At 38.4% G+C, this 14843-nt stretch overlaps 1 protein-coding gene across 2 annotated transcripts; it reads left to right on the forward strand.

Annotated features, from left to right (window-relative positions):
- Nucleotides 1–824: 824 nt before the first annotated feature.
- Nucleotides 825–14602, forward strand: LOC104062809 (zinc finger protein 131). 2 transcript variants are annotated; one of them, XM_054053336.1, is made up of 7 exons: nucleotides 825–1001; nucleotides 1740–1878; nucleotides 3337–3438; nucleotides 4585–4729; nucleotides 7538–8220; nucleotides 11315–11445; nucleotides 13940–14602. In XM_054053336.1, exons 1-7 carry the CDS (start codon nucleotides 891–893, stop codon nucleotides 14600–14602), a joined length of 1974 nt encoding a protein of 657 aa, XP_053909311.1. In that variant the 5' UTR covers nucleotides 825–890. The 2 variants fall into 2 exon arrangements, with proteins under 2 accessions (XP_053909311.1, XP_053909310.1); XM_054053335.1 differs by lacking the exon at nucleotides 825–1001 and having other exon boundaries at nucleotides 1755–1878; nucleotides 7538–7895; nucleotides 7998–8220.
- Nucleotides 14603–14843: the final 241 nt, after the last annotated feature.

Here is a 14843-nt window from a genome sequence, read left to right on the forward strand (position 1 = left end):
GCTGCACAGGGGAGTTAGCGAGGATGGTGGCAGCAGCTCACATGTGGTTAGTACACTTAAGGAATAGATTTGTGCTCAGGACTTTCCAATTCCCATCGCACACAAAGAATCTGCACCAGAAGTGAGGGAGCAGTTGCTATCGAGTATCGTTGTTGGGACGGACACAACATTCAAAAGTTCGTGAGCAAAAGCCAAACTTTATTGTTTTACAAGCCTCTTTATATTTTTCCTTATCTATCAGGCTGTGTTCATGCACTAAAGCTGTTGAAGTGATTTGCTCAACCACTCTGTCCACGTGCCTAAAGCTTTACTATGATTCGTTGAACAACGCTGTTCATGCACTACCTGTATCTACTATTTTTCTTGCCAAGTTTCAATTAGATGTTACTTGTTTCACTTCCAAGATTCTTCTTCGGGACTTTCCAGCCTCATTACGGGAACATGGTTATCTGTTCAAGGTCAATATCCATTTTCTCTTGAGTCCTCAGACCAGCTGTGGACTCCCGCAATTGAGTTTCTTCTAGCACTCTGAAGATAACTGCTTCTTTGCCATGCCAGAATTTTCCATCTTTATTTTCAATGTTTGGTTTGATACTAGCTGCTCTCCTGACTTTCTGCCTTTTGTCTATACTAAATATGACAATATAGTGAAAGATATCTCAAATTCCTTTAAGACTAATTCAAGTCTACTCACCATCTTCTCTCAGAAATTATGTTCTTCAGAGTGAGATAGACTGTGAAAAGGAACAATTTTTCTGTTTTAATGTGACTTTGAAATGTCTTTGCTTTTTCTGTGGCATTCTCAGTGTGAGGGCCTTGTGAATGTGGGAGTTGAAGATGAGTGCTGCTGCAGAGATCTGAAGTCATTTTGCCTGGAATTAATTTGTGAAATGCTTTCGTTGAAGCACTTGGACTCTCTCCAGAGATTCTTTTGCATAAGCAGCACACTAATGTCTGTGTCTCATCCACAGGCACAGAGTTCTGCTAAACCTCTTCTTCAGGTTCGAGAACCTCTGCAACTTCCACCCCTAGCTATGTTTGTTTGTTGTATAAGTAAGGGAGGAAGAGCCATCAGATTACAAGCCTACATGTCTCTTTTTCAGAAGGTTGGCAAAGACTATTTCACCCTGCAGGGGGAGTAGTGTAAGAAGGCTAGGTGAATAAGAAGCTCTTTGCTCTTAGGTGTGACAATATGTTAAATCCCTGGCAACTCCTATGTACTCAGAAGCTGAAAAGTGCTGCTTTATTACATCCTTCTTTGAAGGAAGTAAACATCTTGCGTTCATACTTAAGTCATGTTTTGTATCTAGTGAAAATTTTCAGAACTGTTCTTCACCAAGTGGATTGGTAGAATTGCAAGAAAGAACTTTATATAGATTCTGACATCATGCTACTGAGGTGTAGAATAGTTAGCTGTGGAGACGTTGCATCCCTGCAATATCTGCTTTGAGGGAGGTGGGTCCCTGCTGAATCTGTAGAATAAAGAAATGCACTTACCCACTTGAAATGTTTTTTTTTTGTGTGTGTAAATAAGGCCATACTTCACTTCATTAACCCTAACGGTTCCTACCTGTCAGCTAAAATCAGGTAAACCTGTTAACAAGACAGTTTGGTGTTTCTGTTGTTTTTGTAGTCCCTAAAAAGTGCTAGTTAATTCATCTTTGTATACTAACCTGACTGTGCATAGTATTTACAAAGTGGTGCAGTATTCTTACTGTCCTGCTATACATCTTTTGCAGACTAGTCCTTTTGCCATGGAAGCTGAAGAAACGATGGAATGTATCCAGGAATTCCCTGAACACTATAAAATTATTTTGAATAGACTGAATGAACAACGTGAGCAGAACCAGTTTACGGATATCACTCTGATTGTCGATGGTATGTATAGGCCTGATAACCAGTTGGTATACAGAGAATTCTGAAAGCTGTGCTGGGAAGCTGTTTGGTTTGTCATGGGTCAGCTGTCAAACTGGGTTGCTAACAAATTCTTGGTTTTGTGTTGGTGTGCAATTTGCTTGCAGTTTCATTTAAAATCTTGGGATGAATAGAGTTTCCAGCAGCGATTAATAATTTTGCTTCTGCTTTTCCAAATAAATGACTAAATGTTTTCAGATAGAAGCCTACTTTGGAACTGCCGTACTATTTTTAACGTGTTGTCTACATTGTAAAAATATCTTTCCCTAACTTGAGCTGACTGCATGCAGAGAACTTATACATATGTTGGTTGATTGTTTTGTTGTTTTGTTTTTTTTAAAAAAAAAATCAAAGTCTTGAAATGAAATTGCTTTCTTGCTTCTCTCGTATCTGCTATTTTAATATATAGTTTAAATAGGGTAGAATAACTCACTTTTCTTTTTCTATGTGTTCTAAAGACATAAGTATTAGTTTAAAAGGAAGATGGAGCTATAAGTGCTTATTATCTTATTAGAAAAAATGTTGTCTGATAGATCACCTAAGATTGCTTCTTATCCCAAACATGTCTTAAAATGGATGAGCACTTCAAGGAATATAGACAGTTTCCACTAGGACAGACCTAGCTAAAAGAGTACCACCTAATCCTTAAATGGATAGTGAGAACTCACTTGAAGGAAAAGGGTCCTACGGAGTCTGAATTAGAAAAAAAGTAAGCAAATGAAGAAAAAAATACTCTACTGGAACCACTATAGTTTCACTGACAGTGCTTGCACAAAACTTATCCTGAATGTTTGTTCCTGCTCTAGTGTTGCCAAATCCATGTATTGAGCTCAAAACTGTTTTCTTGTGCAGCTGTATAGTTCTAATCCATGTTGCTTCTCTTACCTCTATCCCATGGAGCCTTATGAATGTTCATGCTTGCACCAGGGAGAAGGCAACATAGTGATGGGGAATACGCAATCTGGAAAACGGGAACAACAGAACAGAGCTACATCTGTTCTGCAGGGATCTTAATGCTGGCAGAAGAGATGATAAAGTACATCCATGTGTAAGAGCAACAAAATCCAAGGAGAGCCTGGGTAAAACCTGAGAGCTGAGCCCAAGACATGCAGGAAAAAGTTTGCACAGGAATAACTTAAATATCTGAAAAGATGAACACTCTGGAGTGAGTCTTCTAGCTGACTGAATTGAAGAGCTTCACCAAGGTCAATGATGTAAGCAAGGGTCTGCACGAGATGGGACAGGCTAGCTGCAGTGGTATCCCATGTTACAGGAAGACATACTGAAGTGACTATATACTGCTGGAATAAATTTCTAGACTGGGTGGTTCTGCAGCCATTCTCTTCTCTGCATCTGCATTTATGCTGCACTATGCGTAAGGAAGGTGTTATCCTATACCAAATTTTCTGTCTCTCTTTGTAGGTCACCATTTCAAAGCTCATAAGGCTGTTCTTGCTGCCTGTAGCCAGTTCTTCTACAAATTCTTCCAAGACTTCACTCAGGAGCCCTTGGTAGAGATTGAAGGTAGTATGATGATGCATATAAAAACCTTCAGAGTTGTATACCCAAGCTCAAAGCAAATGTAGTATCCTTGGTATGGGCTTAAATATATGCTTGGTCATATCAATTAGCTTTCTAGATCTCAGCTCTTGAGTTGATCTGAGGTAGTGTCATGGTTTAACCCTGGATGGCAACTAAGCATCACACAGCCATGTTCCCTTGTTGCCCCTCAGTAAGTAGGATGGTGGGGGAGAATCAGAAGGGTAAAAGTGAGAAGGAAACTTGGGGGTTGAGATAAGAACAGTTTAATAATTAAAAAGAATTAATACTTTTTATAAAATGGTACAAAAAAAAGAGAGAAAATAACAAAGAGAGAGGAAAATAAAACCCAAGTGATGCAAATTGAAACAATTGCTCACCAACCAACAGACTGATGCCCAGCCAGTCCCCTCCTGGTGATCCTTCTTGCCAACCTCCTCCCTCGTTTTATTGCTCAACGTGACATCGTATGGTATGAAATATCCCTTTGAGTTGGGGTCTGCTGTCCTGACTCTGTCCCCACCCAACTTTTTGCACACCCCTAGCCTACTCGCTGGTGGGGTGGCATGAGAAGCAGAAGAGGCTTTGACTCTGTAAGCGCTGTTCAGCAGTAACTAAAACATCAGTGCGTTATTAACACTGTTTCCAGCACAAATCCAAAACATAGTGGCATACATGCTACTACAAAGAAAATTATCCCAGCCAAAACCAGTACAGGTAGCTATTGCCACTAGAAAACACTTGCCCTGAAGAAAAATTAAAAAGATGCCTTGACTGGGGTGCAAGAACAGGATAGATGTAGAGCAATATTTCAGCTTCCAGTAACTTGCTGTTCAGAGGTTTCCTGAGAGAGATATCGTATTTTATGTTTAAAGTTATACTTTTTATTATTCTGTACAAACAGCTTTTTGTCCATATTATCCTTCCTTTTATCTTTGTCATGGCACGACTCTGCAGTTGTTCCAGATTCACATGTTTCTCTATTAGACTTTTTATTCCACAAGCCTTTCAAGAGTAGTATCTTCATGAAACTGGCTGTCAGCGTACTGTGAGCAAAATGGTGCAAGATTCAGCAGATAGATGAGATTAAGGAATTGCTGAAGGAGGCTGTTTTTTCTTGCTTGTAAACAGGTGTAAGTAACATGGCATTTCGTCATCTAATTGAGTTCACCTATACAGCAAAACTAATGGTCCAAGGTGAGGAAGAAGCAAATGACGTTTGGAAAGCAGCCGAGTATCTACAGATGTTAGAAGCAATCAAAGCACTTGAAATCAGGTAAACACATAAGCCTCTTTCTTCCCAACACTGAAATGTAGATTCTTAATCCTTTTACAAGAGCTGGCTGCCAGTATTTTGCAGTGCTGTTCTTTATCCTGGAACCTCCTAAACTTGTGTGGGACCATATAATCTTCTAATTTAAGATATGGGTCAGAATTATAAAGTCTAAAAAATGAACATAGCATTCTTTGGGCTGGAACTCAATGACAAGTGACATGGTGGGTAAATGTTGAAGACATTGTAGGGCTGTGACTTTGTGGTAACCAATACCAGGTCTCTGTGCTGACTGCCCACACCTGATTGAGAGCTGGGTGTAGAGCGATGATGTGTCTCAGGTGTAATAGTGAGACCATGTTAACAGGTTTGTGCTGATGTTTTGATTTCACGCAGCTTTTGGCTTTCAACAGAATAGACAGTGATTTTAAAACTTCTTGGTGCAAAATTAATCTTTCAAATTTCTTGAATGAATGTAATTGTTGCAATCAGTTTTATATGGGATGAATATTTAATCAAATTTTGCTGTGGCACCATCTATCCAGTACCAGGAACTGTACTCCATTACCAAACTCCAACGTGATAAAAGCAAATGCCATTCTTATGCTGTTTTTCTTCATCTTCCTTCCCTTTCACAAAGTCCTGTCATGTTCTCATTCCTTCTGTATGCTATGCTGTTCTTCTGTCATGAACCAGAGAGGAGGGCAATAAATGCCTCCTAGCATTACAGTTATCCTTGCTTTCTCTTCTAGACCTGCTGAAAGGTCTTTGTGTTCAGGCTAAGGGAAGACTGTTGCTTCTTCTTTATCTCCCCATAGATACGCTAGCTAAGGAGAGTGGTATTGATCCAGAGTTCCTCTAGTAGCCAGCTAAGGTTTTTTGTGGTGTTGTTTTTTTTTTTAAAAAAAACCAACTAAAAATCCCTTCATTATACGGTACACTGGAAATGTGGTTTTCAGCAGCAGTGTTGATTTATTTATTTTTTTAAAAATCAGCTTGTTCTGTGCTTATTCGGTTGATTGGTAGCAGAGCTGAATAAGTATGTAACTTTTTTTTTCAATAGGAAAGAAGTGATTGTGTTTTTTCTAGTCCTACCCTCTAACCCTACCAACGAACTTTTTTGACGTTATTAAGATTAAGCGTGGTATCACCAAAAGGACTTTTTTCATTCAGAAAAAGACCTGTGCTGTCTACTTGAGTAATCTTGAGCAATTTAAAACACACTCAACACTGAAAAAGTATGTTCTAATTGATATCTCTGAGTCTGTGTACACTGGTAGAGCTGTTGAACCAGGATTCTGATCAGTCTATTAAGCTAAACTGTCCAGCTTGCGATTGTTTCCCACTGTTGTATAATGTTATTCAGCTTGTTGGTTATGCATCAGTAGTAAACGCTGTAATTCTTATGTTACAAGGAAACAGATGTTTTGCTTAACACATGTACAAGCCAGTCTATTCTTGGAGTTATTTCCATTGTTCATAGATTGTGGAAAGTTTTGGGGGTTTTTTTTGTGGGGTTTTTTTGGTTAGAAAAACAAACTTGAGTACCACTGTCAGCCTTGGTTTTCTCCTCCACAGTAGGAGGGGGAAGAATGGCAATACAGCGCCTCTGAGCTTTGACTGAAAGGAGTAAGCTTCAGAAAGTTCAATGAAAGTAGAGATTATTATAGAACTAACCATTTCTGTAATGCAGCTCTGTCTGTGTTCGAGATGGAATGCTATCTCTGACATCTTGGAGGAAGTGGGTTATGTGTTTATGGTGCAAGAAGAAGAGGAACAGAGCAGGGGGGTTGTGTTTAAGCCCAGAAAATTAAAACTAGAATACTCTTTCCACATCCCAGTGGCACTTTTTTTTTTAACCTCAGCTGTTAGCTGTGTGCTTTCCTGAAGTACAAGATGTTATAATAATTGTGTGAAGTCACAGCTGTAGTGTTTTCTAACAAGCTGTAAGCATTGCAGGCAGCTGCCTGCACTCCAGAGCTTAAGAGGTGAATAGAGTAGGAAGGAGTTGAATCTTAATTCTGAGTAGCAGGCCAAAGAACTCCTTCCTTTGGGTAAGTTTTCTTATGAAGTACAGAATTTCACAAGTTTCTTAGATAAACCTATGTCATTAGGCTAACTGGCCTTTCTTCTTGATAGATGGTGTGTATCATTCAAGTGGAGCTATTTAAAACATTTTAGTAACCTTATATCAAAGGATCCACAGTTTTAACTGTGCTATTCTACAACTCTAAGGAGTATAATGTGGTGATGAAGGAGATACAGACCCCGCAGTTTTCTTAAAGCATATTCTTTTAATCAGCATGGCATACAGAAGTCAAATTAAGAAATTACCCTGGCTACTCTCTTTCAGCCAGATCTTTATACAGCTCTTCAGTTCCCGAACTAAAGAGACAAACGGGATATTTTGTTTTGTCTGTTCCACATTCCCGTGACTGTCCTCAGTCATATCTCCAATTCACTTATTCCCAGGCAGTTTTTTCCAGCTTGCTCTTCTCATGCATTCAAGATTTGTTATCCTGTGTGTCTAGTTTGGAACACCTGGTCTTTTTAATAATGTTTATTATAATATGCTTGGTACCAGCTTCATGCTTTATCTTAGTCTTTATCTTCCATATACTTGGCATTGCTCCCACAGTATAGATTAAGGACAAATTAGCTTTTGAAATGCATGCAGGTTATGTGGTCCTTCATCATTTCGCTTCTTTGAGAAATGGATAGTGAGTGTTTAATGCAGAAGCTCAGTGTCAGGGAGGAACTGTTATGTGAGTGCTTATGGATCTTAACTATGTTTATGCAAATGCCTTGCAGGAACAAAGAAAATTCATCACCCTTAAAATCAAATCAAATGCAAGGTAAAAATAAACTGAAAAAGAGGAAGATAGCTGAAACCTCAAACGTTATCACAGAAACACTGCCATCTGCAGAATCGGAGCCTGTTGAAATTGAGGTTGAGATTGCTGAGGGGACAATTGAAGTGGAAGATGACAGCATTGAAACACTTGAAGTAGCTTCTGCAGAGCAATCTATAAAGTATATGCAGACAATGGGCACATCAGATGAATCTGCTTTGGCTCTTTTAGCAGATATCACCAGTAAGTATCGTCAGGGAGAGACAAAATGCCAGATCCAAGAAGACGATAGCGCAACTGATCCCTCATGCAAACAGGTAGAAGGTATTGAAATTGTGGAACTTCAGCTGTCACATGTGAAGGATTTATTCCATTGTGAGAAATGTAACCGTTCATTTAAATTGTTTTACCATTTTAAGGAACACATGAAAACACACTCTACTGAGAGTTACAAGTGTGACATATGTAATAAAAGGTACCTACGAGAGAGTGCTTTGAAACAGCACCTCACCTGTTACCACCTTGATGAAGGTGGTGCCAGCAAGAAGCAAAGACCTGGCAAAAAAATACATATATGCCAGTACTGTGATAAGCAGTTTGATCACTTTGGACATTTTAAAGAGCACCTCCGGAAGCACACAGGTAAGAGCACTGCTATGGTCCTGTACTTGTGGCTTTGGCTCTAGCATTTTGGAGTTTTGCATGTTTTGGGGATACGGCGAATATGCTGAAGAGAACACATGAGTCCTGAGTGCTAGGAATACTTGGCTTCTAGTTAAAACTAAAATGCTATTTTCAGCTTTTTTATTTATTTTTTTTTTTGTTTTCCATTGATATAAACTTTGAGGGATTGAGGTGGTTAAAAATAGGCACCTAAAACCAGAAAGCACTAATGAAACTTCTCTCTTGTCTGTTGAAGATTTTTTTTTCAAAATTATTTCTTAAAGTATGGTGTTTTTTTTCTTCAGAAGTACCAAGCTGAGGAGCTACTCTTATTTTCACAACTCTACTAGTAAATGTTTCTGTTGAGATATGATCTGAACCATGAGCTTCTCAGTGGAATACACTGTTTAAAGGGTTTCTTTAACTAACAGAACTTCTGAGCAAATACCTATTAATACATTAGGCATAAAATACCCCCAAACAACAATCTCTTGTACCATCTTGTTTGAAAGTTTCATCCTTGCTCTTGACATCTCATCTATGATTTAATTGCTTTTGTTAATTACTCTAGTCACTAGAAATATTTTGGTGTGTTAGACTTTTGTTACTGCAAAATCTGCTTCTCTGAAATCTGGATAGCATCTTTAGTACAAAATGACTTGTGCTGCTGCTTCTATATAATGTGTGAGGTTAAGATGATATTTCTTCATTTCACTGAAACGTCTGTGCTATCTGAATAGGTACTGAGCATTATATAGAATCATGGAATAGTTTGGGTTGGAAGGGACCTTAAAGATCATCTAGTTCCAACGCCTGCAATGGGCAGGGGCACGTCCTGCTAGATCAGGCTGCCCACTAGAGCTATAGATAGCTCTCTGAATGTAAAATATACATTGTCATGATCTTTCAGATGTTTTTGGTTTAATATGTCAGTCATGAGTCATCAGTAAGAATTTAATGGAGGGTAGCAGTCCTATTTCTTTCATGGCTTGTTGTTATTGCTAAAGCCTTTTAATTGGAACCTTTTTGTATCTGTGTATGAGACTGCCGAGTATTGATATATGACACTGTATCCAATCTATTCCAAATAGCCCCTTAAAAATTACATTTATAAAACGTCTTTGGCAAATCCTTATCCTCTATGAAGTAAGGAGTGTTTCTTCATTATGACCAAGCCAAATACAAGCTACTCAACAAAAGTCTTTTCAGAGAAAAGTTTGTGGTGGATTAACGGAGTAACCCAAATGTTATAGTATGTTGGTTGCTGTTGTGACAATGGATTTTGGGGATGAAGCAACTTAGTGTATCACAGGAGATGCAGAGTACTTTCTGAATATTTAGTGATACAAGTATAATACATGGAATCTAATCACTTCCAGGTCAGCATTTTGAAAGCCTGAAACTTAAAATTAAACCAGATACTACCAGATACTACTACTGTGGTCTCCTAAGGTCAATGGAAAAACTACCATTGAGCCAAAGGCTAAGTTCTTAATTCTGTATAATGCTGGCTGAATATGAAAATGAAATTTGAAGGCCAGGGAGAAAATGTTCTACACAGTATTTGATCCTGTTGCTGCTTAATCACAACATCAGCAATAACATGAAAGTAGTAATTAGAGCAGAAATAGACACCTTCTCAAGGTTGGTAATTCTCCATGTAGGGATTTGACATTACCAGTGGGTATTATATTTGTTTCAACAAAAGAAAGGAAGGAGAACTATGGAGTTTTCCTTGCACATGCGTACAGTGCATTAAGTAGCTTCTGAGTCTCGGGGAAAAAAAACCTCAAAATTGTCTTGTGTGTTATGTAACTGAATGTACTAACAAAGTAATCTCCAGAACTTATAAAGAGTTTTTTTGCTTAATCTAATTATTCTCTTTCTTTTTGTTTATGAGAATGAATGAGATTTCACTTGCCAATCATAAGTACCTCGTAGGACAGAAATTCTGCAAGACTGCACTTAAATAACATATATCTGTTAAGTTCAATAGCTCTAATTTCCCTAACACAAGAAGAGGGATTTTCTCATACAGAAATTTATCTTAGGATGAAGCTACTGCTCTCAATATTCTTTTCTCATCATGGTATTTTGCAAAGCTTATAACTCCTAGTGGGAAGAGACACTGAACAGCTTTGATTCCCTCTGATTTTACTGGGGATTTTGACTGCTGAATATTTCTCAAAGTTAGGCCTTCTTCATTATTTTTTTCTTTTACTTTTATGGAGTGTGTGTGTGTGCTCACATGAGTGAAGGTAGAAGTGAATGATGATCAGAGGGCTGGAGCACCTCCTGTACGAGGACAGGCTGAGAGAGTTTGGGTTGTTCAGCCTGGAGAAGCAAAGGCTCCAAGCAGACCTTATAGTGACTTTCCAGTATCTGAAGGGGGCCTAGAAGAAAGCTGAGGAGGGACTGTTTACAAAGGCTTGTAGTGATAGGACTAGGAGCAATGGGTATAAACTGGAGAGTGGCAGATTTAGACTAGACATAAGGAAGAATTTCTTCACAATGAGGGTGGTGAGACACTGGCACAGGTTGCTCGGGGAAGTTGTGGATGCCCCATCCCTGGAGGTGTTCAAGGCCAGGTTGGATGGGGCCTTGGGCAGCCTGATCTAGTGGGACCTGTCCCTGCCCATGTCAGGGGGGGTTGGAACTAGATGATCTTTAAGGTCCCTTCCAACCCAAACTATTCTATGATTCTATGAAGGGAGGAGCAATGTGCTTCAAGCAGCCAAATTAATCTATCCTTGTCTGAAAAACCTGTAACTGAAATAATTTGTATGGAGATTATACAAACTTCTACATGTCTTTTAGATGTGGCACTTAGGGACATGGTTTAGTGGTGGACTTGACAGTGTTAGGTTTACAGCTGGATTCAATGATCTTAAAGGTCTTTTACACAGAATTACATAGAATATCTTTCTCTTCTTCTGTAGAACAATCCAGTTGTCTGTGTCTTTACAGCATATTTGTATATTTATCAACCTACACAAAAGGGAGAGGGGAAGAAAGGAGAGCTGACCGAAAACTGACTGGTTTTATACATTTACAAATCCCTGTGTCTTAACAGGTGAAAAACCATTTGAATGTCCAAACTGCCATGAACATTTTGCTAGGAACAGCACACTCAAATGTCACCTGACAGCCTGTCAGTCTGGAGCTGGAGCTAAAAAGGGAAGAAAAAAGCTGTATGAATGTCAGGTGAGTAATGGAAGTAGTAGAGTAGGAGGCTAGATACCTTCTTCCTGTGCTGAGGGAATATGGGAGTACTGAGCGAGAAAGGCAACAAGAGTGGGCCTATGTCTCCAAGAACTTATTTTAGAAAATAAATATTGATAAAGATTGTGTTCAACCACAACATGAGGGTAAATTCTTATATCTAAGTAGTTCCATTTAAAATATGGAATTATTGATATGGAGCTTCATAATAGTTTGTTAATCCGAGATATTCTTGTGGATAGGTAAGTGTTCATCTGCATCTTACTGATCTTTCTGCTTCCTTTTCAAGGTTCTTGATGCACTGACCTAGGCCTTTCCTGCTTGTGAGCATGCTTCACTAAAGTCCAAAATACAAAGTACCATTTTATTTCCTATTTTATTATTCGTCTGTCTGATACCAATATATTAACTTTGTCTGGAAAGTACTTCCAATTTATGGTAACAATCTGTAATGTCTTTTAAGCAAATATAAATGCTGTAAATAGATAGCTAGGGTACTTGGTCACTATATGTGACATTCTTCTGAACAGCTTTTCAAATGTTGCTTAGCTTTTAAAAGTTGATTCTGAAAAGCTAGAAAATGAGTGCTGAGGTTGGTTGTAGCATTTTTATTTGCCTTTTTGCTGCTCCACTGCTGTGACAGTCTCAAATAAGAACACACTTCCCCCTCTCTCTCCCTTAAGGCTTTTGCTTTGTTCAGTTCACAGAATGGCTGTGGTTTGAGGTTAAATTGGGTTATGTAGTAAAGAAAATTGCTGGATATCAGCTTTATTTGTTCCAAAAAAAGAAAGTGATCTTATTTACAGAAAGTAGTGAATACTGCAGGAGATTAAGTCTGTGTGTTGCTAATCAAATAATTTAATCAGAAGTTTCACTGATGCTGTCTTGTTGTTTAGTTGTATGCTCACAAGAATTAACTTCAGACTAGCATAACGTTTGTCTTAAAGATAAGTTTTCTTTGAACTTGAGAACTACTGTATAACACAAAGTTGTACCTAGTAGCTTCATTGAAGATACTGTTTTGTCTTTGTGACTCTTTGGTTTAATTGCTTCGCCTCATAGCTTTCTCTGCTACAGATATTGTGAATGTGGGTTAGTATTATTTCAGCCTGCAGCAACTACAGCAATCCTTGGATAAATTTTTATTGATTTTTTTCTCTTTAGAACTAAATTTGAATAGTGTTCAATAAATAAAATCTTGGCTCACTGAACAAAGAGGAGAAAACAAAACTGCGCTTGCTTGATGAGCACTTTTGGTGTTCTTCATTGTATGTCTTAAGTACTGAATTAGGCTCCACATGGGAAGAACAATAATTATGTGCTTGGACGTTGCTGATAATCATTACCTTTATGTGTGACTAGGTAATTTTGAGTGCTTATCTATAAAGTTAGTATTTTAAGAAGTGTATGTGCAACTTCTTTATAAAGTGTGAGCCTGGGGACGCACATACACAAAAAGCATGTTGCTAGCATTACAAACATAGTTTTAAGACTTCAACAGCAAAATGGGGGTATTCAGCTCCATTACACAGACCTGTTCCTTGATTTAATCCCAGTCAGATACTCCATCATCCTTCTGTGTTGTTGCTGAAAATTGAGGAGATGGAACACTCGGTTTCAGAAATATTTGCCAACAATGAAGGGGTGCCAACAGTGAAATGCATGTTCTTTGCTTCTTTCTGCAGCCAAGAACACTTGCATGGACAAAGACCCCTGACCCTGTTTCTTTACTCTGAGCCTGACTCTACCCCACTCTTCTCTCTCTTCTACCGTGGCACTTCATTCATTCCTGCAGTGTCATTGTGTGGTGTTTTCAGGCTACTTACCTCAGTGCCAGCTGAAGGGAAGGAAGTGTGCTTAAGTGCTTTGTAAAGATAGTATGTCTGCAGACAAAGCAGTATTTTTAGCTGAAAGAGACTTAAAGGGATGGAGTCTTAAGAGATTTTTATCTGCTGAAATCACCCAAATATTTTTTTTTTTAAATGGCAAAATGAGAGAGCTTAGTCTAGCCAGGTAACTCTTACAATGCCATCATGAATCTGATAAGGAAAAGTTGGCTAGTAGTACTGCATCTTGAACTTCAGTAGAAGGACAGTTTGTATTACTCTTTTATCATATGATATTATTACATAATTAGCTTTTCACCCAAAATTCTAGCACTAGACATTTATTGGAGTATGAACCTGTATGTGAATTTCATGTAAGGTTAAAATAAGAAAACTTTCAAATGCTGTATTGACTCATAAAATCTGTAGGTATCCTGTGTATGTACAACTCAAAATGGCACACTTTCTTAAAAATAAATACTAGGTGGTCAATTCATTTGAAGCTGACTTCTCAGCTTTTACCTCTAATGTACATGCTTTTTTAATCCAAGTAGCAAGAAGCTACACTATGTGAAGCTATGATCTGAAATAGACACTATACTTTTTCATATTTGTTGGCACTGTTTAACATGTTGTATCTTTTGTTTCAGGTTTGTAATAGTGTGTTTAACAGCTGGGATCAATTTAAAGATCACTTGGTAACACACACCGGTGACAAACCCAACCACTGTACCTTATGTGATTTGTGGTTTATGCAAGGCAGTGAGCTAAGAAGGCATCTCAAAGACATGCACGAAATTTCAGAACAAATAGTGACAGAAGAGCTTCTTCCAGTGGAAGCTGTGGAAGCTGAACCAGTAACATCAATGACTATAATAGAACAAGTGGAACAAGTCCATGTCTTGCCAGTAATTCAGGTACAAGTGGATCCTGCACAGGTAACTGTGGAACAGATGCACCAGGATCTCATACAGGACAGTCAAGGGAAAGGCACACAAATGGAGGAACTGCAAGAACAGGTGCAAATTAGTTACTTGGAAGTTGAACACATTCAGACTGAACAAGGTGCTGAAGTTCATGTGGAGCAGTTACACATTGAGCAGGTAAATCAAATACAGATGGAAGAAGTACAGTCAGAACTTATATATGGAACCAACCTGGAACAAGTAGAATATGAAAGTGTTGATCATGGAGAAGCAGAAGAAAAGGAAACTAGTCAAGGACATGATGTAGATAAGGAAGATCATGAACAAGCTGAAGACTTAAAAACTCAACAGTTAGTGGACACGCAGAATGAAAAAGTGGATGACTAGGGCAAATAACCACACTTGTGCAGGTTTAGGAATGAAATGCTCAGTTATTTTTGTTAGCTTTTACATTGGATTTTGAACCGTCAGTGGTCATCCCTCCAATATGCTGTCCTTAGGAAGCTGGACAAGTGGACCAAAGTTAGACTTCATGTGCAACTAAATTTTCTCATGAAAAATAATTTTCCTATTCATGTAATACCACGGAACAGAAACTATCACAGAGATGGACTGCTTTGTGAGGATT

This window comes from Cuculus canorus, chromosome W (genome assembly GCF_017976375.1).
Source record: "Cuculus canorus isolate bCucCan1 chromosome W, bCucCan1.pri, whole genome shotgun sequence".
In the NCBI taxonomy this organism is placed as follows: domain Eukaryota; kingdom Metazoa; phylum Chordata; class Aves; order Cuculiformes; family Cuculidae; genus Cuculus; species Cuculus canorus.

Coding starts and splice junctions, on each gene's coding strand:
- LOC104062809 (XM_054053336.1), top strand. CDS start 891: ATGCTTTCGTTGAAGCACTTGGACTCTCTCCAGAGATTCTTTTGCATA. Junction 1,879..3,336: donor TATCACTCTGATTGTCGATG/GTATGTATAGGC, acceptor CTCTCTTTGTAG/GTCACCATTTCAAAGCTCAT. Junction 8,221..11,314: donor GCACCTCCGGAAGCACACAG/GTAAGAGCACTG, acceptor GTGTCTTAACAG/GTGAAAAACCATTTGAATGT.